General features: G+C 40.4%; 1 protein-coding gene across 1 annotated transcript in view; it reads left to right on the plus strand.

Annotated features, from left to right (window-relative positions):
* The first annotated feature begins 115 nt into the window (after window positions 1-115).
* Window positions 116-27,805, plus strand: part of CCDC60 (coiled-coil domain containing 60) — a 78,311-nt gene continuing 50,621 nt past the window's right edge. The window contains exons 1-3 of the mRNA XM_018558489.1: window positions 116-124; window positions 776-858; window positions 25,198-25,398. Of these exons, the coding sequence (XP_018413991.1) occupies window positions 116-124; window positions 776-858; window positions 25,198-25,398 (293 nt within the window). The remainder of the gene's footprint in view (window positions 125-775; window positions 859-25,197; window positions 25,399-27,805) is intronic.

Genomic DNA, 27,805 nt, shown 5'->3' on the forward strand with positions numbered 1-27,805 from the left:
ATCTATATATAGATCTATATATAGATATATATATATATATACATGCATAAATACATACACAGAACTGAGGCATCCAGGATTCCCATCTTTTCAACTGTCCCTTACATCTTCCAGCATGGGTGCAGTAATGAAGCAGGAAGCCTGGTTATGTGATCAGCCGCCCAGCTTCCTGATTGGATGAGAAGCCCCACCCATGCACCTTCACAGCTTCCCAAGCACTGAGGAGGACTGCAGCTGTTATGTGAGAAGTGTAAGTGGCAAGTGCTGCTGCGCTCTGTATGGCTATGGTGGTCTTTGTGATCTCTCCACTGACTCAATGACTTAAAACATGGTGCCCGCTGTTGCAATTTCGGTGTTGCACTCGAGGGGATTAGAGTGTGCCCAAGCACACCCAGCTCACCCTGTGTGCACACCTATGTTCCCATTATCCCCAAAAGCCTTCATGTAGACAAATAATTATTCCACACCAATGCACTATTTATTTTTTGTCAGTTAAAAGAATTTGATAAATGAATAATGCATACAAAATAATAGGTTGCTTCACATAAATGACCCACAAGGCAGTGAAGCCAGGATTAGGATGACAGCCCTGGAATAACCATGTCTGAAAATAAGTTAGCAATGGCAGCTCTTATATATCACAGGTTTACATTAATCTTTATAGGCATTAGGAGGAACTTTCCAAGCTCACAATATGCATATAATAATTAGCACACCTCTGATCAGAGCTTTTAGGAAGGCTTATCTAAATCTGACTTTTTTTTTTCTTTTTAAGCCTTTATCACCTGGATCCTCTGTGTACCTGAGACATAGGGAAAAGAACACAGACAGCTTTAATAATGAGCTTAACCATACCAGGTAAATTATAAGTAAAAGTGTTTCCTTATGAACACAAGGAAAATGCTTCTGTATTATCTATGTGCATGTTTACAGCACTGCAAATACAGTATTTAACAAATCAGATATGCTGCATAGGTAAAAATGTAATATGGCTCTGTCTGCTGTGATCTTTTATGTCAGTTATTTTGAAATATACAAAACATTTGGAGTTGCAGGGTTGTTTTTATTTTATAATTCACTTAACAATTATATATTATGTTGTGAAATGAGATATTTACTGTTACATGCCATTCGTACATAAACATTCATGGGTCACATGGTGCATGGTTCTTACTTTTATCCTAGAATTTTCTTTGGGGCCAATATTCTTATCTTCTGAATGGTGAGAATATGAACTTATTAAAGTTGCCAGGCAGTACTTGTATACAGGGCTCGATTTATCAATAGGCACAGTAGACATCTGCCTATAGACCACAAAGGCCAAGAGTTGGTTTTTCCCTGTATAATTATTGACCACACTTTTTTCTAACATCAGTCGGAATAGTCATATCATATTAGATTATTTACATATTAACCTAATATTCCAAGCTATGTTCGGTTAGGGTAAACAAGGATATATTTGTGAAAAATAAATAATTCTAACAGAGGGTGTTACTTAGGGCACCAAATTTATGCCTACATGCTCTAGAGATGGAAAACCATACCTGGTTCTATGGTATTTACCACAGATAAGGGAGAATCATGGAATTGGTTCTGCCAGCTTTTTTTGCAGTCCACCCCCCCAGTAATCCAGAGTTTAAGATCAACCAGTGTTCAACTTTTTTTTTTTTTTTAATGGCAGACATGATTCCACACCTGACCTTGAAGCTGGATCACCAAAGCAACCAGGCTCAAAATAACAAGTATTCCCATTGTTCATCAAGTTATTAAAGCCATTAAACAAAGGCAGATCAGCTGTCCTTCTTTGTCTGGTTCTAGGTGATTTGATTTTTTTAAAACTATGTAGGTGTAACTCTACCTATTGACACTTATTTTGATAGTTAATGTAATAGATAGCGCTGCACCGAAATGGACATTTCAAGACCGAAACAAAATCGAAATTAAAAAAAAAAATGTCAGGCCAAAACCAAAACCGAAAATGTTTTTTTATTTTAATTTTTTCAACATTTTTCAAATATTTTATTTTTATTTATTTTTTTATAAACTTTTTAATGTTAACCTGATACCATCTGCCTCTCTTTTCATTTAATGGGTCTCTCACCACTCTGCCCCCCTGACCCTTCTGGGATGGGAGGCCGGACCACCCATGGAATCTGCCCCCCCCAGACATCAACCCCATAGCCACCCTCCTAAACTCTCCTCTGTCCTCCCAAACCACCTTGGGTAATAAGCAACGCTTCATCCCATCTAATTTACAGTCAGAACTCCTTTCCCTTCTTCTTTTACTTACTTCCACAGTGGAATCCACGCCTTTTTACCCCAACTCATAAAACCACTTGAGCCATTGAAGTAACACCCTTCTAACACCCTTGATGCCCAGTACCACAGTTTTCTGTCTAACGATTACCATTTCATGAAGAAAACAGAGGAGAGAAACAAAAAGAACAAACAAAAAAAATAACAGTTGATCACTGTTATGTTGTTTGCATAAGCTGAAGCTATCTTTAATAAAAATCACATTTTATAATGATAACTAGATCCAGGCTTATGATCTTGGCTTTTTTTTTTTTGTAGAAGCCGAGCATGTCTCTATTCATCCCTGAGACTGCCCTTCACATTAAAATACTAACATAGTTGCTCAGTAGGCAAAAATGCTGGGGATAAGCTCAAATCTTGCAGGAACAGTCCAGCTTTATGTATAACTTTACCTATCTCTCTATTATTTGTTTCAACATCTGTTTTTTTAAATATTATTATTATTATTAAAGTTAACCTCTGGCGGTGCATGTTTAATTACATGCTTAGTGGAAATGATCCAGGTTTGTGACAGATTTACTTTATTGAAATAGAAATCCAGTGGGGGATTCAATCCCTAGGATGAGCTTACATTTAGGAAGAAATACACTGAGTGGCCAGATTATCATGACCACCCCATTAGTACTTCGTTGGGCCGCCTCGTGACTCCACGAGATGACTTTGTTGGGCCGCCTCGTGACTCTACGAGATGTTGAAATGTGATGCAAGGAATCTGACACTACACTGCTGCCCTTATGTTGTCTTGTACCAGTCATGCCACTCTCCGTTCTGCCCTAACATTGACTAGTCGCTGATGGCCACAATTTGCACGTTCAGACCCAGATTTTCGGCTGACAGTCCAGTCTTTAAACCCTTTAACAACAGCTGCTCTTGAATCATTCAACGAATTCTGCTGTTTTGCTGATACTCGCCCCATGGCTCCGAGCGCCAACAATCATCCCACGTTCAAAGGCTGTTAAATCGCGTTGTTTACCCATATCTTCAGAAAAAAAATCACTTCTACTGTCGTGGTAAACAACCTGCTTCCCTATTTATAATGGTCTGGCACTCTAGCAACTTCAGCGCAAAATTATAGCTAATTTGCCTACAAACTACAGGTGGTCATAATAATCTGGCCACTCAGTGTATATTGTAAATATACAGAACATATAACTGGTCATTTTTTTAAACAATAGTGCTTAATTTTTTTTTACCCTTTCAAATTGGGAACATGTTAGGAAAAATATGGGACACCCTTTTAAACTGACCACTGTTATAATTTTTTTTTCTTGTACCAATAAGCCATAAGTAATACAAATTAAATATGGCAACTGTTAATGAACCTTTAACCATGGAACAGATGGTATGATATATATTCTACTGTAGCTACAATGAACTATAGTCTAAGTCATTCATCCAAACTAATCCCCTGGGATGTTTTTTTTACGTTTTCTGCCCAGTGCAGCTTGTGAAGCCTATGTGCAACATATTGCAATGAAGCTAATGGCACACGACCTGTTCCCTATACACTCTGCCAGAAGTTCTGATTTTATTCACAGGTTAAAGTAGTCTAAGATAAAATCTAAAAAGGAATCATTAAATTCAAATATTAACAGTGTAATTTAAAATCTTTTTCCCAGATGCTGCAATTATGCATTGTTTAACAGAAGAAATGCATTGCTTTGTTTGACAGAGTAAATGCAGTTTATCAACCAAAGTAAGCCAACATGAATCCTAAAAGACTCCATACATAATTCACATGGACCATTTTATTCATGTAATGTAAATTGCCCTAAAACTCCATTAATACACTTAGTACAGTATGTCCATCATAAGCACAAAGCACACACTTCAAAAGAATTTAAACCACATGCTTTCAATAATTATATTGCATTGTATGTTTTTGTTTTTGTTTTACTGAGAACATTTCTGAACCAACATATTTATTCATTGCAAAGAAAATTTCAGAAAAGAAATGAATAGCTGAAAAGACTTGTCCTTGAGTTAGGGGCATATAGCAGTCCTACATTTCATCTCAATAAAAGATATGAAAGCTTTGCGCATAAAACCCTGGGCTGTGAAAGCCCAATGAATGTCTTGTGCTTGGTATTACAGTGATAACTGTCTATGATTAGTTCATGACAGATATAAAAATAATCTTATAAAATGCATGGTTTCGATTATATGCTTGTTTTATTTTTCTTCCGTTTTATTGTTCTTTTATGCTGTGTATAACTTTGTACTTTAGGAGCTACAAGTAATCAGTGGAGTTGATTTACCAAAGGCAAATAGGCACTTTGCAAGGGAATTTTGCCTTAGTTTAGTGAATAGGGTGAAAATTCACGTAGCAATACCCAATCACGAGCAAGGAAACAACAGTATTTTTGCATGCACATGATTGGATGATAGAAGTCAGCAGAGCTTCACTACATTGAGGAAGCTAAGGGAAAATCCCCTTGCAATTTGTAAATCCCCTTGTTTGCATGAATTGCCTCTAAAGAATGTGCAAAAAAAATTAGGTCCCAAAATATTGGGGTCTTCTTTTCTTGTGGAAGGGTACCAACAAATGTGTCCTTGTTTGTATATGGACAATGCAATGGCATGTGTGTTTATTTCCAATGCTTTATTCAGGGTTATGTTGTCACCTTGTAATCACTGTTTTTATTGCACTCATTTTCTATGTATTCTCCCCTTTTGTATGATGTAATTTCCTTCTTCCTCAATATGAGTTTATTCTTTTGTTCCTGCAGGAGACACACTGAGATTAGGAAATAAATATTGCATTTAACCTTCAAGTACAATTATCTACCACATCATATTGTATCTAAATAATTTTTTTCATGCAGTAAATTATATTTGTGAATACCAAGTGTTTGGTGAGTTCAGCTATTTCATAAAGAATATCTGCAGCGATTCTGCTCCATGACTGAATGCAAGGCCAAGTTTCCCTCTCTGCCAACCTAACTAAAAAACACTGAAATAACAATAACTTTAAACAAAATGAATATAGCTTTCATTAGAAATTGAATTGCCACAGGAATGCGAACATTTATGAGAACAAAATTTACATAGTGCAAGAATAATGCTGTAAACAAACACTTAGGTCCCTGATGAGTGCCAAAACACTACTCACCAGTTACAGGGGGTACACTATGACCCATGTAACTGTACCACCACCGGCCACCCATTGCTTGGCACAAATGGGTATGCCAATAACAGACTTTTACTGGCTACAAAAACTATACAGCCCAGCAGCTCAACCATTGGCACTACCATAATACCCCGCCCCTTTTTCTATTTGCGGAGAGCAATTTATTTATCGCATAATGCATGGCACTGAGAGGGACCCGACCAACGGATGCCCAACCTGGAAGAAAAATATGTTATACACATTTATACATATTCCCCCAGACAAAATGGCACTAGTTACACAACCACAAGAGAACACCCCTTAATTCTAACTAGAATGAGTGTATTCCTCTATCCGGTTAACATAAAAAACAACAAGCCTTAAACAACTAATATCTAATTTATTTTCTTTCCCACCTAAAATAGTTCTCTACCTTATGCTATGCTATAAGATAGCCCCCTTAAAGGGGTTCTAAACCCTCCCGTTTTTTTTTGCCTATATCTACTGCTATAAAGCAGTAGATATAGGCGAACAGTTTTTAAAAAAAACACGCTATAACAGCGGTTTAAACGTACGTTTTTTTCTTTGCTCGCTCCCGCCCGAGAAAAGGAAACTGTTCGTGCGGCCGCAAAGCGGGCGCATGCGCAGATTCTCGGCCGGGAGACGAGCAGAGACATAAGGTAAGTCTATGGACGAGTGCACCCGCATGCAGACACCGCTGGATCAGAAGTGCCTGCAAGCAGAGAGGAGTCAGCGCTGGATCGGAGAGCCGCCGCACCGCTGAAGGGACAGATGAAAACATCAGGAAAGAAGAAGAAGATTAAGAGACATCATTTAAGGTAAGTGCTAACATTAACATTGGGGTGAGTGGAACATTTTTTATCCTTTAATGTCACTTTAACTTCACCCCCCAAATTAAACCCACTTATCACTTTGCTAGCTGGCCCTTGCACCCCCTTTTAACCTACCCAAGACAAAATACTCACTCCCCTAAAAACTTACCTAGCCCCTCCTAGCTCGGGTCTGACCTGCATTTGTCATGTCCCTCTTCTGCCTATAGCTCCACAGGGAACTTTAAGGCATGCATAGAGGTCCAAGGAAAGGATGACCCACTATTATAACACTTGGAGTCAGAACACCCACTGGCACTGTCTGTGTAGTTTTGTGCATTTGTAGAGGCATCTCAGATATATCCTTGTCATGGATTGGTTGGTCATGTTCTTACAAATTTACCGGCAGGCTGGCAAAAATATGACAAAAAGTACACCAGTTTAAGAGACATTTGACTTTGAGGGGACTATAATGCTAAATTTACACCTTAGAACACTTTTCTCTGCCACCACATGCAATTAAAGTGCATCTAAAGCCTTTGGAGATATTTAAACAGATAACTACCTTTTTCTCTGTCTCTGCTGCCTGTTGTCCTTTACATTGATCCCATCCCTCTGTGGACAATAGAACACTATAGACAAGGAGATGTATGCTTAAATATACAAACAGAACACCATTTTCATACAACTTTGGACAGAGTAAGGGCCCATTCACACCATAGCGTAGCATTAATTTAATGAACCATGCGATTAATGTACACCATGCCACAGCTCACCTAACGTGCACTAGGTGCTTTGTGTTGCCATTCATTTAGATGACAACCCACCACACATCCCGGCTGCCCCCTCACATCTTCTTCCAGTGACAACTGGAAAATGTTTGATTTACCATGACTTTATGTTGCAGTTGTAACAGTCACCAGGATAAATAGAGAGGCTGGCTCTCCAAAGCGGAGACACACACCACAATAAAAACTTGACACTCGATCCAAAGCAAAAAAAAATATTTTGGCTTTAGAAATACTTAAGTCATACTTCACCTCCTCTGTTTTCTATTAATCATTGTATTACAGGAGCTAAATAAAATAATAATGGATTAAACTTTTATATTCCATCCAAAAAACAACATATGCTGTCAAGATTTATCATAATTATGAAACAAAGTGAGCTAATCCACGGCTCATATCAGTTTCAGGATTATTGCCTGACATTTTAGTATCATATTTTTGTGTATGCATTTTTTTATGGATTATAATATTTAGCAGATGATAATGTGATATATACACATAACTAAAGGGTGTTGCCAATACAAGTTCATTGAATTTACTATTGCGTAATAGTATCACTAAAGAAACCGTGCAACAGTACAGATCAAAATAGTCACAGATATCTTATAGGATCCTCACGTAAAAGGGAATTCTATATTTAAATGCACTGCATGAATGGTACCAGTGCAATATGACTGGCATCAATTAGCTGACTTTTTTTTGTTTACGTTCTGATCATAGCCTAGGCTATGCTTGGCATGCCTTCATCTGTGCCCGCAGATGGAAAAGTCACATATTCCCCTTAATTGGGCACTAATTGACCAATCTTGGCCTGCACACCATAGATGAAAGTGCCTGTATTCTCAGAACACTGTATAATCATTAGAGGGAACATACTTTGCAATTCTAGTTGTGCCCAATTATGCAATATAAATGAAAATTAATGTCATCCACACAAATTCAGCTTTAGAATGCTGTGACATAAGATTGTAGTGCGTTTGCCCTTTGTAAATGGGAAGCTGGGATTATAGAACATATTTGGAGACATGAGTTCTGCTTATCAAATCATTGCTAAAGCCATGAAAGTTTCTTATCTACTCCATAGCTGTCATTCCAAGAATTAAGGATACCGCAGCTCACCTTCTGCCGTAATTATCAAAACGCAATCTAACAAATTAATAAAGTTGGCAAATTGGAGAGCTTCTTACTCTAATGAACATCTGAATAGCAGATGCATTGTGTGATATCAAAATAATAGTTTAAAATCTCCATATGGTTTTTTTAGGGGTTTTTATGCTTTATACAATCTTCTGGTGCTGATATACACACATTCTAAAATAATTAGCTCTGTGAACATTCAAGATAACTTGGCCAGATAGGATTTGTTGAAATAAGTGGCAAAATACAGACATATAGGGGTCTATTCACGAAGCAGCCGAAGGATCTAGCCGTAGTTTCGGCCGATCCTACGGCTAGCTTCGGCCCCAGGACCCCTTCGGTTCAGTAGAACCCAAGGGCTGCTGTACGGGCTATTCAAAATAGCCCGTACAGCTCCCGAACTTAGCCAAGCGGCTCAGCCGACAGCCTGCTTCTGACAGGGGGGCCGAGCCAGCCGTGATTTTACGGCTGGCTCCGGCCACTTGCAGAGAGATCAGCTTTCCTGGTTACCAGCTAACCAGGGACACTGATCTCCAGACAGCAAACTCTCCCGGGCGCTCCGGGAGTCTCCCGCTCCCGGCCGCCCAGGAGAGAAACACTGATTTTTCTTTTTTTTTCTTTATTCTGAAACGGAGCCGGGTCAGAATAGAAAAAAACAAATGTTTGCCCATAGGAATGCATTGCTAGATTCCTATTGGCTATTTCAATTTGCAATAGCCAATAGTAAACCTGCATTGCACCCGCCCTCTGCTGATGGACCTGATGGAGAACTGCAGCAGAGGGCGGGTGCAATGTTAGTTTACTATTGGCTATTGCAAATTGAAATAGCCAATAGGAATCTAGCAATGCTCCGTGTCAGAATCAAGAAAAAAAAAGAAACATCAGTGTTTTTCTCCTGGGCGGCCGGGAGCAAGAGACTCCCAGAGCGCCCGGGAGAGTTTTTTTTAATTTATTTTTTTACGGCAGCAGAACCGCCGGCCAATAGAAAACTATTGGGCGGAGCTAGCTGTCATTATTAGCTCCGCACAATCGTTTTCTATTTATTTTTTTGGACTTTTTAAACTATTTTTCTGTTCTACTCGGTCCCTCTGATTCGGCTATTCACTCACTGCTGTTTTTGTGCAGTCATTTAAGCATAAAAGACCACATTTGCCACAAATTGCCTGCAGCAGAGGACCCTGAGTCCCTCCCAATCTCACCCCACATCCATACAGCTCCCAAGATTTGGAAGGGAGAGAAATGCACCCAATGAAGCCCAAAACATTTCCTCACCCCAGCTCTCCTCCACCTTGTATTCCTTCTTTGCTGTGTGCTGCCTCATTGCATTTCAACTCCTGGTGGAGGGCAAGGATGACAAAATAATGAAGGCTGGGGGATGTCCTTCTGAGCAAAATAATGACAGCTGGGTACATGCCACTGTGTTGTAGCAGACACCATACATTTGCATAACAGGTGGTTCTACAATCTGGAATGGGAGCAGCTGCAAAGCCAGTAGTTTTGCCAAGCTGATGTTAAGACACTGGGGCAGATTTGAGGACATTTTTTTCTTCTGCTCCAACAGCAGATTTGTTTTAAAGGTGCACACTGCAGAGCTTTGTGGGCTGGTCCTGGGGATAAGAGTGGCCTGTAATTCTGCCAATGCCTTGAAGTGTAAAGCCACCTATAGCGGAATTAGCAGAAGAGAGAGAGGAGGAGGAAGAGGTTACATTCACATACTTGCACACAACTGACTGCTCTGCTTCTGGGAGGAGTAAGAAGAGAAAGGTTTTGCCAGCCACTTCACTACCTTCTGCACTACCTTCTTTAATGGCTGAGTTAAAAAACACATCAGCTCCCCAGAGCCTCTCCTTTTGTCATAATAATTTTGGAGAAGGAACAGAAGATGGGGGAAGGAGAAGAGGAAGTAAGAGTTCAAGGTGGAGGAGGGGAAGGAGGAAGAGGAGGAGGAAGAAGAGCTTACATTAACAAGGTTCCCGACCGATTACCTCCATCTGGCAGAGAACAAGGATATCATATGTAGACACTGAAATTTAGCTGGTGTGCACTTTATTTTAATTCTAAGCTTTCACATTAAATTTGAGCTGCTAGATGTAAGTATATATAACAATTTGAAATACATGTCTGTTTTTTTCCAACAATATAGAATGAATGAGGCTTATTTTAGGATATACGACCCTTTTAACTAAGTACTTGAGTTACTCTGGCTTCAAACTTTGTCATATCAGTTGCCAAGGAAACAGAAAAATCATTGCAATTTTGCCGCAAGGCAAAAATCAATTTAATTGCTGTGCTCCTAACATTTTTCACAGTCTTATTTCCCTACTTTATTCTAAAGGACAGTGTTCTTTTACCAGAAACAATGACTCATATTAATTAGATGGTACTTGGGTCAAGATATACTTGTTTAACTGCACAATGGTATGAGTCATTTTGTGTGTTTTTAATGTTGGATTATGTCTGAGAACTGTTTGTTTGTGAGGTGGGAACAGGAGTAACATTTAAATAACTCTTAATTTTAGCTTTGTAATCAACATGCCATTGAAAGTTCTGAACTATGCACTCGGCTCTAAAGTGGTTTTAAAGCTTTGGAAATTGTAACTGTGAATAAGGGTTAGTGCATTCTGGGAGGGTCCACATGGTAACTGTGAAGCTTGGCCAGCAGTGGAGGCCACACTGAACTAGGAATGTACGCAATAAATTGCACTGATCGATCCACCGCTAAGTATACACTGAGTGGCCAGATTATTATGACCACCTGGCGTTTGTAGGCAAATTAGCTATAATTAGCTATAATTTCGCGCTGAAGTTGCTAGAGGGCCAGACCATTATAAATAGGGAAGCAGGTTGTTTACCACGACAGTAGAAGTGATTTTTTTCTGAAGATGTGGGTAAACAAAGCGATTTAACAGCCTTTGAACGTGGGATGATTGTTGGCGCTCGGAGCCATGGCACGAGTATCAGCAAAACAGCATAATTCGTTAAATGTTCAAGAGCAGCTGTTGTTAACCTGTTGCCGTCTTCCCGTAGCAAAAAAACGGACGGACCGCAGACTCGCATTTGCGGCATTTTTTTTCTGCTCTCGCGCACGGGCAGAAAAAAGGGCAGAACGGAGAGTGGCCTGACTGGTACAAGACAACAGAAGGGCAACAGTGCAGTGTCAGATTCCTCGCATCACCTTTCAACATCTGGTGGAGTCACGAGGCGGCCCAACGAAGTCATCTCGTGGAGTCATCTCTTGGCCTAACGAAGTACTGATGGGGTGATCATAATAATCTGGCCACTCAGTGTACATCATCCTGAACACTTATAGCACTACAGATATATCTGTTTTTGTTGAGGGTCTGTGGGACACCAATGGATGTGACTGGAAATCCTCTTTTCTTGAAATATCAAAGAAGAGGCACTCAAATACATTTTAAAGGGTCTTTAGAACTCTAGAACAAATTCTAAGAAACAGCTGAACATATAGGTGCAGGTCCTTAAGAGATATGCAGAGTTGTCTGCACATACCTACAGCAGCTTAAAAAAAACCTTGAAATGCTGCAAAAAGTTGGGTCATTTTGATGGGCTTAGCACTAAGCTCTGTCCCTCATCTCCCTACTGACCCATCACTATAATTGGCTGCCTCATTGGCCAATAAGAATGTGCAGAAGGCAGTATTGGGCGGTCAAACGTTGGCACTATAAAGAAGTGCCAAAGCTCTGTCTGACAGAATGACATACTAATGGTATCTAAGGGATTTATGACGCTGTTGCAGATATGCGTAGGCACTTCTGACAGGGTTATTCACTAAAGGGTGAAGAGTTTGGAGAACGAAGGAGAAAAGAACAATCTAGGACAATATAGCTGATTTGAAAAAAATCTCTAATTCAGCTCACTTTCCAGTTCAGCTATGTTGTCCTAGATTGTTCACTTTTCTGGCCTTCTCCAAACTCTTCACCCTTTTGTGAATAACCCTGTAAATGTCTGCACTTGTTTGATTGAGCAACCTCCTAGTCATGTTCCTATATACAGTATGTAGGTGAGCTCTGCAGTAGGCTTGTAGAGATGGCAGTGTCTAAGGGAACCTGCAGTCTTACTGGCTTAGATTGAAGACTATGCAGAAGAGTAATGGAACTTTAACTATCACAGCATTTATGCTGTAGGAGATTAGAGCCATTCAGATGTCCCACAAATCCAACTGAATTCAAAACTTTTGTGTTGGGCTGGAGCATACTTTAAAGCCATTTCCACTTTGCAGAGGTATTTAAAAAAAAAAACATGCCAGCAATGTGCACCGAGTGTACATGAAACAGGCAGCTGCTGTGCAACAGCTCACAAACTTATTTTTTGTCTGCTTTCCTCTTCATCTCCTCATGTAAAAATATCTGCCTGTGTTTTGCAAGCTCGTTCTCACCTCTCCCATATATTAGTATTCAGAGTGGCACCCCCCCCCCCTTACCACCCGCCCCCGTATTGTCTGTCAATATGCAGAGTTGTCTGCACATACCTACAGCAGCTTAAAAAAAACCTTGAAATGCTGCAAAAAGTTGGGTCATTTTGATGGGCTTAGCACTAAGCTCTGTCCCTCATCTCCCTACTGACCCATCACTATAATTGGCTGCCTCATTGGCCAATAAGAATGTGCAGAAGGCAGTATTGGGCGGTCAAACGTTGGCACTATAAAGAAGTGCCAAAGCTCTGTCTGACAGAATGACATACTAATGGTATCTAAGGGATTTATGACGCTGTTGCAGATATGCGTAGGCACTTCTGACAGGGTTATTCACTAAAGGGTGAAGAGTTTGGAGAACGAAGGAGAAAAGAACAATCTAGGACAATATAGCTGATTTGAAAAAAATCTCTAATTCAGCTCACTTTCCAGTTCAGCTATGTTGTCCTAGATTGTTCACTTTTCTGGCCTTCTCCAAACTCTTCACCCTTTTGTGAATAACCCTGTAAATGTCTGCACTTGTTTGATTGAGCAACCTCCTAGTCATGTTCCTATATACAGTATGTAGGTGAGCTCTGCAGTAGGCTTGTAGAGATGGCAGTGTCTAAGGGAACCTGCAGTCTTACTGGCTTAGATTGAAGACTATGCAGAAGAGTAATGGAACTTTAACTATCACAGCATTTATGCTGTAGGAGATTAGAGCCATTCAGATGTCCCACAAATCCAACTGAATTCAAAACTTTTGTGTTGGGCTGGAGCATACTTTAAAGCCATTTCCACTTTGCAGAGGTATTTAAAAAAAAAAACATGCCAGCAATGTGCACCGAGTGTACATGAAACAGGCAGCTGCTGTGCAACAGCTCACAAACTTATTTTTTGTCTGCTTTCCTCTTCATCTCCTCATGTAAAAATATCTGCCTGTGTTTTGCAAGCTCGTTCTCCCCCCTCCCATATATTAGTATTCAGAGTGGCCCCCCCCCCCCCTTACCACCCGACAGTGTATTGTCTGTAAAGGCAGAGCTGCTGTTTACTGATCATGTTATAAAGAATAACCTTGGTGTCTGAGTGATTTTCCTGTGGAGAAAATGTTTAATTTTTAGACTTAAGGCCTCATATAAGGTTCAATAAAAAAACGAGGAAAGCCTAAAATGTAAGTCATGAAAATGTGCACATGTATACAAATCACTTACAACGTTGGAAATGGACTTTAAGTTTGCTTAGATCAGTGGAAAAACATTTCTGACTGGTTGTTGTAGGTTTTGTTTTTTTAGCATGTAATCTTTTATTGAGCATTTTTCAAGACAAACATAGTCATTAAAATACAGCTAAGTGCAGCTGTATCAAAGTAATAGTCTGTTGTAGGTTTTTGAACATTGCATATTGCTCATTTTTGTGAGCCCATTTTCGTCCCTTGTTGAAGAAAAAACCTACACACGTAGAAGGGTAGCTCAAAGCAGCATCATTTTAATGTGGTAGCTTCCTCAAGTTAAACATTTAACACTACATTCAAATCAATATGCATTAATATCATTGCATGTTTCAGTGCTGTGTGCATATTCCACCGCTGTTTGTTACATTATATGAACTTGTCTGTTAATACAACTGCTGAAGCTGAATCTTTTGGTTTTCAGTGCTATAGACACTTTTAATGTTTATAAGTAAAATAATGATGTAAAACCTTCATAAGCCACAATCCTCATACATAAAAATCAGGTTAATCTTTTTTTTCTTGTACAATATTTTTTCTTGAATGTTATGCAAAGTAACAGTGTAATGAATACACAATCAGTATTAAGAGTTTTTTTAGGCATGAGATACATGAAAAGCCAATGTGATATACTTATATGGCATACAGTTAGAACTAGTTGCATAGAATTCATAAGAAAGCAAGCATGACAAGTAGATTATTAACTTGGTAATCTATGCATAGATTGTGGCCTTGTCAATTTCATGTATGCTTGATGTTAGGCATTTGAAACATTGCCTCAGGATGCGTTAGGCACCATGTTTATGGCGGTTTTCATGGCAAGAGGGAGCATGATGATAGGATATCAAGGTGTGTGAAGGTGAGATAAATATTAGATGTGCAAAGAATAAAAAAGGATAAGAGAGAGATAAGAAAGAAAGTACAAAGAAGAGGTTAGAAGGGAAATGGGGAAGAGGGAAGGGCAGAGGATGCTACACTCTAGGTTTAGTGTTATCAGACCATGGGGACCAGATTTTTAGAAACATTTTATGCGTGTCAAGGGCAATAAATGTACATTTCTCATTTATCATGATATCAATCTGTTTTTGACTTCTAGAAAGTTTAGTGTGGGGAATTGCTCAATATTCAGCCAATTAGCCTATGTGCAACTTTAGGAATATCAGGGTTGGACCTGTTTTAGCAGTGCTTCAAGCAGGTTTTTTTTTTTTATATTATAGAAAAGCACTGAGTTAATAAAATTGTAGACTCAGATCCATAGCCCTTGTGCTTTAGGACAAGAACACCAACTATGTTGCATCATGCCTTCTTGTCAGCATTGTCTGAAACAGTTACGTACCTGGTATGAGACTGGTGGATGAGGAGGTCTCCCTTTCATCTTGTGTCCTTCACCCTCTGGAGGGGGAGGCAGAACGTGGGAGGACAACGAGAAGCAATGTGTCAATAAGGAGATCCGGCACCGTGCTAGAGATGTCCAGCAGCAGATTAGTCAATGTAGCCAAAGTCATACCAGGCGGGCAGCGTAGAGACAGAATCATGAAGCAGGAGCGTGGTCAAGGAAGCCAAGGTCAGAACCAGCCAGACAATGAGGTACAAAAATGACAGGCAAAGGAGAGTCTAGGAAACAGGCCGAGTTTAGGGACCAGGAAGCAAACAGACAGAGAGAGTCCAACGATCCGGGTCAAGAACAAAGCAAGAGGGAGGCAATACAACAGGGTAACGTGTTCACAAGGGTACTAGCCGAAGACCATCAGCAATGTAGGAAAAGGCAGGCTTGTTTATATAGGGCAATCCATTAGGACGAGGCGTCCCTTCCTGTGTGTCGGATGTGTGTGCGCACTTCTGGTTGCACGCACATGCGCACCAAAGCATGTTTTCTGGCCGTTCTAAATGTGGGTTTTCGCGCATGCGTGGCCGCTATCTTTTCCTTACAGAAACAGTACATACGCAATTTGTTTTAAAATATCAAATACAGTATTATATCACAATAATAATTTCAGATAATCTAATGAAAATAGCCAATCCTCTTAATCTCCGCTTTACTGACCATATACTGGTTCTAAAATCCTGTCTGCAAATGTCTACAAACTAGGGATGCACAGATACTTTTCGAGTACCAGTGCCGATACTTGGCACTGGTACTTGGCAGCGGGGACCTGGCTCTGGCACTCCACCACTGTCCTGAAATCATTAGTCTGTATTGTTTTAGAAAAACTGTCACATGACAATAAACAAAAATGTATCAGTACTCGTACTTGTAAGTACTCGGCAAGTACCAGTACTCGTACTCGCAAAACTGGTATCTGTGCATCCCTTTTATTTATATTTATAAAAACAAAATCATACATTAAAACAGAGATGCACAAATCCCAGGAGCTCCGTGTGCTCCTTACAAATGACAGCGGCCTCCTAATTTTTGAATTTTTCTCTAGTGTAGTCTTGGAGCTCAAAAGTATCGGTACATGTACTCGTACTTGTACCGAGTACTGTACTTGGTATCTGTGCAACCCTACTACAAACCACAAGAACCACAAGAATTAGGACGAGGCGTCCCTTCCTGTGTGTCGGACGTGTGCGCGCACTTCTGGTTTCGCTTGCATGCGCATCAAAGCATGTTTTCCGGCCATTCGAAATGTGGGTTTTCGCGCGTGCGTTTTCGCTATCTTTTCCTTACAGAAACAGTACATACACAATTTGTTTTAAAATATCAAATACAGTATTATATCACAATAATAATTTCAGATAATCTTATGAAAATAGCCAATCCTCTTAATCTCCACTTTACTGACCTTAAACTGGTTCTAAAATCCTGTCTGCAAATGTCTACAAACCACAAGAACATACTTAGTGTAGCATGTACAACAAATCACTTAGTTCAGAGAAAAATAAAATACTAAGCAAGCTTAGTTCCACAACCACAATAGAAGAATAAGGAAGTTTGCCCTCATACATGGAGGTCAGGAACCCTGCTCAAGGATCTGAACAGAGTTCCCAACCAAATGTATGAACAAACATTACTGCTTTGCAGAGATCAGTGTAAAGCCAAAGGTGATGCAAACACCTGTTATATACTAAGCCTACAGAACTTCCCCCCCTCCTTCTTGAAACATTGCACAGAAAAAGCATCACCTTGGCCTAATGACTCCGCTGCTCCATTTAGGTATTATGCCTGCTGTGTCACTTTTTAAATCTAGCATGTTAAAATGTGAAGATGTTACATTTAGGAAACATTTAGGAATATTAATTGAGCCAGAGCAGTACCCTGAAAAAACATACCCTTTGTCTTGAATTCCTCCTGAAAAATAGCAGAGCACTTCCTAGTATGTGAGAATGTCTAGGCACCTCTACCCCTTCAGCTGTATCTCTGAAGTGTGAGATCTAAGGCAATGCTGCCATTGACTGCTAGTCTCAGTAGATTTGGGTTGACATTTGGTGATGTCACTCTTGTGCTGTGACTGTTTTCTTTGCTGAAAGCTCTGACAAGAGGAAGCAAAACCCTGCCTCTACCAAAACGGAGTAAAGAACAAGGCATGGTAAATCATCAATTAGGAAAGATCAGAAGACCACAGGCAGTACTGGTAACAAGTAATTTGCCCTCTGCTTGCCTTTTCTGCACTGCTTGTGGAGTTCAGTTTCTCTTTAAAGTATTGTAAGTATTGTCTACTGCTGTCAGACTAAACAATTATCAGCCTCCTTAGGACTCTAAAGAAAGATCCAAAGTGGTTCTTAGGATGGATTTAAAGCTGGCTTTTGCAGTTTTCAGACCACTGTAGGGGTGCATACACGTGAGATTCTGAGCGCTAGTCTACCCAACAGGCAATGGTGAGGCACAGTCATGTCATCCATATCTCCCGAAAACGACAGAAAACGGAGCCGAGGTAACTATTTTAGACTTTTTGCAATAGGTTTATTTTTACTCTGGTGGGTAGGAGACTTTCAATACAGTGGACCTTCCATTTTCATTAAATGGCTGCTTTAAAGAAGAAGTATTGGGAGAGTAAAATGTACTCTTTCCAATACTTAGAGCCAGCCTGTGACACTGCAGGTGTCACAGGCTGGCTCTATAGATCGAGAGCTGAGGGATCATGAACCGCTGATCGCTCAGCACACAGTTTCTTCCCTGCCAGTCACTGCTCCGTGCAGGGATTCCCCCCTCTGTTCTTCCATAGCTCATTGGGGAGACAGACAGGGGAGCGGAGGGGCACAACTGGCTCTAGAGAGGCAGAGCCAGCTGTCAATCAAGCAGCATGGTGGATCCTGTCAATATTGACGGAATCTTTCCTGGTGCTCTATCAGTGTGCTGGACTGCATTAGAAATCTGGACCATGTCACTTCCGGCGACACGTTCCCAGCAGTTGCAGGCGACGTCGGCTGAACACGCAAGCACAGAGGCACAGTAAACATTGCATCAGCAACAGCTGATCGGGTCCAGAATTTTCACAGGCTGTTTGCTAACTTAACACATAATAATAATAATAATAATAATAAAAAGAAGAAACAAATATGAATAAATTATGTGTCCAGTTATGTGGCTGCAGGCACCTCGCCTGTGAATTTCCTGGACCCACTGGCTTCCCTACACATGCACAATACAGGCAAATAGCCTGTGCAAATTCTGGACTCAGGTCAGCTGTTTGAGGCAGATGATGTAATATTTACTGTGCCTCTGAGCTCGACACCCCCCTCCTCCCGACGCCCAGCTGACACACCTCTCCCGACACCCCCAGAAGTGACACACGGGTCCAGATTTGTTACGGGTCCAGGATTCTAATAGAACATTGGCTGCAGCGGCTCTGCGTTGTCAGCAAACAGCGGGTAGTAGCCCACTAGATGCTGTCTTTGGGTCACTTAAGGTACTTATTAGTAAATGTACTCCTTTGATCCAAAAGAGGACTAAAGCCTAAAAAAAGGTTTGGCTTTAGTCCTTTTTAAAAACTTTCCTCCTTTGTTTATCTACTATATTAGACTTGTCACTAAGCACATAATACATACAGTCATTTTACAGTGAATGCCATTTACTTTATATATGTACAAATAAGCTCCAGTATGTGCCCTGTGGCAGCAGGCTGATAAAAACGCCTGGGTCTAGCCAGGAGATGTGTATGGCAGGTTCAGGCATTATACTAAATGTTGTCCTCTAGGGGGAAGTGCTGAGAGGGCTGGAGGCTTGGAGGTAACAAGCCAAGCTGAAACTAGCTGGCTTGTTAAGGCCTCTACAAATGTTTCCAGCCTCCTAAGAAAGGATCTCCACCCTGGAACCAGTCTGTATGTTTGGCAGACTTTGGAGCAGTTCACCTGTGTGGTGAAAAGCAGCCTGTGTGGCAAGAGGACAAAAGGCAAGCCTGTGTGGCAAGCACTTTGAATACAGCCTGTGTGGCCAGAAGTTTTGTTAAAGGAACCACCTCAAGTCAGTGAATGTTATTCATGTTATTTTGATGACAGAAAAAAACTACTTTGTTGAAAACCCCTGCAAGGGAACACCTGTGTGGATTTTTTAGTTTTGAGTTAATAACAATGGGCAAAGAAGCCCTTAAAAAGTGGAAAGCGAGTGGAAGTGTCCTTAATGTGCTACCATTTGAAGTTAATTCTCACAGGCCATTTACATAGTTACAAAGCTGTTAACAAAAAAGGTATTGCGATTAAGATTGACAAGCTGAATAAAATCCATGTTGTGATGGAATCCAACTAAGAATTAATTAAAATAATGAATGTGTTCCAAATTTCAAGTAATTTGCATTTAGATTTTTTTTTCATAAATGCTCCTCCTTTCCTGACTGATTACTATAGGATTTTTCCACAATGTAAGTTTTTTTTTTTACCTAATGGGATTATGGCACTTCAAACACTGAAACAAGTTTAACAATTTCATTTAGACTTTACCTTATATTCAGAGCTTTTCTTCTTTATTAGTTTCCCATTCTTCACCAATTAAAATCTATTTTCCTGCATGTAAACAGCATAAAACCACCCCTGATTTAGTGGTCTAATATCATGCACAAACTAAGGTCAGGCGATTTAGACCTGTCCTTTGGCTTTTTAATGATTACCTACAACATTATGAGGGTTATTCACAAAGCTGTCGAAGGCAGCCTTGTGAATAACCAACCCGAAGTCAAGTGAGCAGAACGCTGTTTGGCTATTCACTTCAGACTTGTACGGCTGATTTCAGCCATACACCGACTGAAATTAGCCGTACATTGGTTTGCTGTGGCTAGGTTAGGGTCGGCCGAACATGCTCTACATGTTCGGCCGACCCGAAGTGCAGAAGGAGTTCGACTCAGCTGATCCAACATCTGGATCGGCTGAGCCGAACCTCCGGCAGGCTACCTGCTGCTGTTCAGCCTATTCTCATAGGGGCCGAACAGCAGTGAGTGAGTAGCGGCATTCGGCTCGGCTATTCTGCACGGTACTTCTGTGGTACCGAGCAGAACAGAAAAACTGTAAAAAAAAAAGTAGAAAACGAGATAGGGCGGAGCTAGCAGTGACAACTGTTTTCTATTGGCCAGGACCAGCTGTCATTACAATGAGAGCTTGTCGGAGCCGGCGGTGATATCAAAGCCGGCTCTGCTAAGCTCTTATCGTAATGACAGATCAGTGTCCCTGTTTACCTAATTACCTAGAGAGACAAGCTCTCATGACAGTTCAGTGTCCCCTGGTCACCAGGTAACCATGGGACGTGGAACTGTCATTACACACTGAGAACACGACGGCCCCGCCGTGTTCTCAGTGTAATGACAGATCAGCGTCCCTGGTTACCTGGTAACCAGGGGATGCTGATCTGTCTCTGCAAGTGGCCGGAGCCAGCCGTGAGATGACGGCTGGCTCCGCCCAGCTGTCAGTAGCAGGCTGTTGGCCGGCCAATGGCCAGCCGTTCGGCCAGCTTTGGTTTTCCCTTCGGCTCAACTGAGCCGCTCGGGCCAACTTGGGGATCTGTACGGGCTATAGTGTATAGCCCGTACAGCAGCCCTTCGGTTCTACTGAACCGAAGGGGTCCTGGGGCCGAAGCTAGCCGAAGGATCAGCCGAAGCTACGGCTAGATCCTTCGGCAGCTTTGTGAATAACCCTCTAAATGAACTTATTGGCAGACACGCGGATTTACCAACTTGTTGAATAATCTCCATGTGACAAATCTGTTGCTAACCATGTGTGTGGGACCTCTGTTTAACAAGCAAGTCGCATGAAAAACAGAAGTGATGTTCTACCAATGATGGTCAGGTGTCTCTCACCTGTTGTTCTAAGGCAATACATACACATTCCCCCATGTTTTGTCTCTTTGTAGGCCCCTTCACACCCAAAAACGTACGTCAACGGAGGTCTGTTGACTTATCATTTCAACCTTCGTTGACTTCTGTTGTGTTTGTTTTTTTGCCAGTGTTTATTGTAATTAACATGCCCTGACTGGATAAACTTCTATGTATTTATTTTTTATTTTTTTTTGCCAGTTTTTTTTTTTTTTTTTACGTGTATGTAAACTAAAGATTAGTGTTTCAGTATTATTGGCATTATGGGAGTTATTCACATAGCTGCCTAAGGCAGCCAAGTGAATAACCCAGCCGCTGTACTAAATATGTTTTTGAAACATACACGTTCAATGCAATTACATTCATCACTCTCATAGTGCCATACTAAACCTACAAATGTTTTTTTTTTTCTTGGAATTCACTGAAATAAGAATTATGGTCAACAATTTTGGGGAGAAGGTTCTTTACAGAGCACTGCTTTTTATACATTGGCTTGTGTTTGCCTGGTACATTAGATGTGTTCATCTGTTTCAGGCACAGAATTGTGCTGGAAGACAACACTCTTTCTAAAGTCATTTGTATGCAAATATTTACCATGTCACTTTTTATCCACAAACGTAAAAGATATACAGAAATGAAAACAACATAAATTTTGCCCCAAGGCAATGAAAGTAATTTACATTTTCAGATACTACCATAAGACGATAAGCAACCTGGCAAAAGGAAAAATGATGAGATATTATTTTAAGGTAAAGAATTAGCTGTAAGATAGCTGTAAGATATTATAAAGGGCATTATAAATAATGAATATGGTGGAGGTCTAGCAGATGACTGAATTGTTTATATTTGGTCAGTAAAAATAGGCGACAGGATAAATACCTGGAATTAGCATCAAGTTTACACAGTTTGTGCATTATTACCCTGTCAAGTCAATAGAAATGTTCAGCTAAGTCGTCTTTTATTTCACTTGGGATGTATTATTTATTAGCTATGCACAGTACAAAGATCCGTGTTTATTAATGTCACTTTAGTTTTAATATGACAACTGATGAGGGTTAAAATGGATAAACATTCTGTACATTTTTTATCCCCATTTACGAATTTAACATAATCTGTAAAAGATGATGTTTAAAGTCTTTCCCCTCCTATTTATTTCACAAAATTCTTATTGAATAATTAACGAACAGAAAATGAACAGCAACTGACAAAATAATCGAAAGGGTGCATCAATCAGAATATAAAGTAACAAACAAATAGTACTGGAATGACAAAACCCACAGAAGGTAGGGCAGATACCCTCATCAAAGCAACTATTACAGAGAATGAGGGGAGCCACGAAGGACTGATACCCCCATAGCTCTGACAAGGAGGGTACCATAAGGCAATCATTGAGCCAAAAGTCTATTTCCCCTCCTATTTAAACCAGTTGAACTTTTGAATTGAGAATGTGCGGCCTAAAATGGCAGTGATAGAAACTTAGGTTGTTGTAAAGTTAGGTTTAACACTCATTTGAAAAAAGGGAGCTACACACATTGACAAAATTAAAGAATTTTTAAAATTAACCCTTGCAGTGGGGCTACCCATTTGTGCGTGTGCTCATTTGTGTTAAGGTACTAAAATAACAAAGATATACTCACCCAAAGCTTCGAGCTGGCCAGCTGTCACGGCGCTCAGATGTACTGGACCTTAAACCGCTGCAGAGGAAGGAGAGAGACATTCCTGGGACTAGTCTAAGAAGATGACGGCTGGGATCTTTAGGTGAGTATATCATTGTTTTTGTTTTTTTTAATCTAGACACAAACGAGCAGTTAGCCGCGATAGCCCCACTGCAAGGGTTAAAAATAAATAAATTCTGGAGTTCTGCTTTAAAGAAGAATACCAATAAGCACAATTTTGATGCCAAGTAGTATAAACCCATACAGAACAGTAAAAAGCTTGGCTTGAAAACAAACACAATATTATAGTTTTCCTATACCATGTGGAAAGCGAAAATGCTGGTATCTATGTGGTGGCAATTGTTCTTGTTAAGACCTATATCAAGCTACTTTTGCATTCCCATTGATTTGTATATAGAGATAACCAGTTCTGAAGTGAAAAAGGCCCATGAAATTGGCCCTTATTGTGTTATATCCTTGCAGATGTACTAAAATATATGTTAGATGCTATCCCATTACTGGAGGAAAACTTAAAGTGTAAAAGTAAAGAAAAAAAATGAGAAAATCAGTAACTTTGTAGGAAAATCAAGTTATGTTTGCTTGGTATTTCTTTGCTTTCTAATGTGCTGCATAAGTCCCTTTACTACATTTTACAACTCCCATCAGCTTCAATTCCCACCTACTTATAACTAATCACCAGTACAGATTTTGGCTGCACCTGCTCACTTAGCCTCACCCACCTGCCACATTGCCAATGTGGCCAGACGAATTTCTCCACTGCCAGGAGTTGAGGGACATTATTGTCAGGTAGCAGAGCCACCACTATTATTATTATTATTATTATTATTACTACATAGTATTTATATAGCGCCAACAGTTTGCGCAGCACTTTACAATATAAGGAAGACATTACAGTTACAATACAATTCAAGACAAGATGGTAAGGAGGGCCCTGCCCCTGAGGGCTTACAATCTAAAAGAGGAGGGGGAAATGATACATGAGGTAGCTGTGGGAGCTGTGGGAATGAATTATGTGAGAATGTGAAGGTTCAGTGGTTAGGTTGAGGTGGGATAGGCTTCCCTGAAGAGATGAGTCTTTAGGGAACGCCTAAAGGCAGTCAAGGTGGGAGATAGACGAACAGGTTGGGAGAGACTCTAGAGAAGTCCTGGAGGCGAGTATGGGAGGAGTGGACAAGGGAGCTGGAAAGCAGGAGGTCAATGGATGAGCGGAGGGGACGTTTAGGGTGATACTTTGAGACAAGGTCTGAGATATATCCGGGGGCAGAGTTGTGGATGGCTTTATAGGTGACTGTTAATATTTTGAATTTTATCCTCTGGGCGAGTGGAAGCCAGTGGAGGGATTGGCAGAGGGGGGATGCAGACACTGAGCGGTTGGTAAGGTGAATGAGTCTGGCAGCTGCATTCATGATAGACTGAAGGGGGGATATCCTGTGTAGTGGAAGGCCAATGAGGAGGGAGTTACAATAGTCAAGACGAGAGATAACAAGGGAGTGTATGAGTAGTTTTGCGGTATCATTGGTGGGGAAGGGGCGTATTTTTGAGATGTTATGAAGGTGAAGGCGGCAGGATTTGGATAGCAATTGGATGTGGGGAAGAAAGGTGAGGTCCGAGTCAAGGATGACACCCAGGACCTTGGCATGAGGGGAGGGTTGGATAGTTGTGTTATCGATCACAACTGATGATGATTATCATTATCACTATGATTTCTGGTGATCTCAGAACAGTACTATTTGTGTCTCTGTGGATGTGAATCTGTTGGTGTCAGTTGGTATAGCTTGTATCATTCTCTGCACATGTGTTTTTGGCAGTATCAATTGGGTAGTGATTGTGTCTCTGCATTGCTGCTGGGAAAGGTGGAGGCTGGAGCATTTATACAGTGAAGGAGATTTGGTAAGTCCTGTCCTTTCAGAGATGTTAGTTTTTACAAGAACTGGCTACCTGGGAAATCTTTGTATGGGATTGGAGCATTTATACGGTGAATTGAGTCTTTTGGAAAACCACATCCCTTATTTAAATTAGCCACATCCCTCATTTAAATTAGCCATGCCCACTGCATGTTTCAGCACACAAAGCATTCTGCTACTTTATCACCCTGGTAAGTTTCTCTCTGGGTTAACGTCACTGCATTGCCCTAAACATGCTCTAAAGCAGGCCTTTCTGTTATAAAAAAACTAAATCTGATGTGCACAATAAGCTTTTCTGCTGAACAGTACAAGCAAATATAAAATGCAGATACCGATAAGCAAATAGTCATGCAACTTTTTTTTTTTTTATGAGTTTTATGTTTTTCCTGAAGTTCTCATTTTAATATAAAACACATACATCAGTATTCAAATAGGTTTGTTACAGAAATAATTGTAGTAATTGCAAGTATACCTACTTGTAAATATATATATATATAGACGACATTGATTCCCTTTCTCAAGAATTTACACTTGATTGTGCATTGTGTTTTGATTGGCAGAAGACTGATTGGCAGTGTAAAGCAGGGACGGAGATATTTCCACATACTACATCAAGAAGAGGAGGCAAAAAAAATAGAAGTACAAGAGAACCACCCACAGCTGCATGAAAGGAACAAGACGGAGCCAAGGCCATTCAGAGACTCGGATAGGGATAGTTCTGCAGATGAAGAAGAAATCAGTATATCAGCTCATAAAACAAGGTGAATTGTTTTCTAGTTCCACCAAATCTCATATTCCAGTTTGTATAGGCACTGGTGGGTTGACTCATTGTCCCAATGTACTGGGTCATGGAATCTACATGTATATTAAGATGAATTAGGGATACTCATGGCAAAGTGACCATACTTTTAAAAATAGTTATTTTGCATGTCATTGTGCATAATTAAAATGCATCATTCTCCAAATTAATCATATATTAAAGTAATTGGACTTTCTCAGTTACCATTTAAAGCGGATCTTAATATTCCTCCCCTTGCTCCCTCCCCAACACCATCTTCTCCCTGGCTTATTCTTGGATGCCGGGTCTTTGGCTGGCTTGATTGGCTGTCCAGGGAATGATGTAACTCCTATGCACATGCTGCATGTTAATTTTAGTCATGGCATGAGCTGCTCAGTCTACATTGAAAAGGAGACTCCGTACGGGCAGGTACGTTTGTTTTATTGCCAAAGAGACATAGCATGTCTCTTCTGCACTAAAAAGCCTACTTGCAATTTTTTGTTTTCAAAGTTTCCCTCGACTTTAAATGAATTAGTGTGTGCCCTATCCAGAAAAGAATGAAATAAGCATTCTTTACCTGGGTTTTTACATATCTATTATAGATTTATAATATTTTGTGCCACGTCTAATACAGCCTTCCCCTTTTTTTTTACACTTGTATTGCATGAATATTACAGAGAAAGGTAAACCTGGAAGAGCTGATGAAAGCTGAATACCACATGGTCTATGTATATAGCTGCCATGAACTACTGTAAAAAGTCTATCAATTAGGAGCTTGCAGTAAAAGCAAAGATGAATGTATATTACCCGAGATGTAATTCTTGACTGCAGAATCCCAAACTCCTATCCCTGCTAGCCCTGGATTTCCCTTCAGCCGTTTAGTGGTAACCAGATAAAAGAAGTTAAAAATAAAAGGCAAAATAAAAGGAGATGTCATTAGATAAAAACTGCAAAGCAATAATAAAGTCTCAGTTCGCCAAGGGTGTTTGGTGAATATTTGCAACTCAGCGAAGACATGGTTTCTTATATTTTTCTGCCCATTTCATGAGCTTTTTTTTTGCAGCCAGTTAGTAAAACATTCTGTAACATTCTTACTTCTAGGTAATATGCCAGCTAACATTTAGCATGTTAATTCTTACACAGAACGTCCAGAATTCAGAAATTAATCTATTTCCAAATAAAAATCATTACTAAATTGCCATTTTGGTTTTTTTTTTTTTTTACGTGTATGTAAACTAAAGATTAGTGTTTCAGTATTATTGGCATTATGGGAGTTATTCACATAGCTGCCTAAGGCAGCCAAGTGAATAACCCAGCCGAAGTGAAGTGAGCAGAACTAAGTTCGGCTATTCACTCCGGCTCAGTACGGCTGATTTCAGCTGCACATCGGCTGAAATCAGCTGTACATCGGCTGCCTTCAGCTCCACTTCGGTCAGCCGAACATGCTCTGAATCTTCGGCTGAGCCGAAGTGCAGAAGGACTTCGACTCAGCCGATCCAACATCTGGAACGGCTGAGCTGAAGCTCCGGCAGCTCGCTGGCTGCCGTTCGCCCCTATTCTCATCTCAACTCAACATCCCAGAAAACAGACATGCTCTTCTGGCAGCGGACACATTAGTGCATTGCAGTGCTTTGCGCTGCAACACACATAAGTGAGCAAGAAGCGTTGCAGTTCCATTCAGAATGAATGCCACCACGCGTTGCAGTATTGTACCGTTATTGTGTGCATTCGCGCAATGCAAACGTGTGAACTATGCCCTAAGCAAATCGTTTTTTGGGTTTTTTTTGTGAATCTTTTGCAAAGTTTGTTATCTGGGATTTTGCCAATAACAGCAGGAGCACACACAGTAGGCTGACAATGCTAAACCACTGCTTCAAAATTAACAGCAGTGTTGTCAGCCATTATGTGCTCCTTCATTTGGCTATTCAGCTACCTATTAGGTGTACCAGAAAAACTGCCCAATAGCTAACTGAAGGTACTTGCATGACAGATTGACAGTCCTGCTGCTAATTCTGCGGCAGTGGCTTAGCATTTTCTGCCTACAGCAGGAATCTCCTTTACTGGCAGGATTTCAGGGTAAGAAACCTGGCAACAGATTTACAAAACACAACTTGCTTAAGAAAACTGTATGCAGTGAGGCATCAAGCCAAACATACTGGAATGTGGATTTAAGGTTTGCATACACTTTGAAGCATATGTCAGGGCAAAAAATATATATATTCAATACATCTCTGCAATAAATGCTTACTCCCATTTTTTAACTCATTAAAGACCCTTTAAAATTTGAAGAATACCTGATAATCTGTAAGAAATTCACTCAGCTTCTAATTTCCTATTGTGAACTGATAGCTCACAGCATATTTGTGGACTGAGTGGTTTCAGAATATCCC

This window comes from Nanorana parkeri, unplaced genomic scaffold (genome assembly GCF_000935625.1).
Source record: "Nanorana parkeri isolate BGI_ZX_2015 unplaced genomic scaffold, ASM93562v1 scaffold343, whole genome shotgun sequence".
Taxonomy (NCBI): Eukaryota; Metazoa; Chordata; class Amphibia; order Anura; family Dicroglossidae; genus Nanorana; species Nanorana parkeri.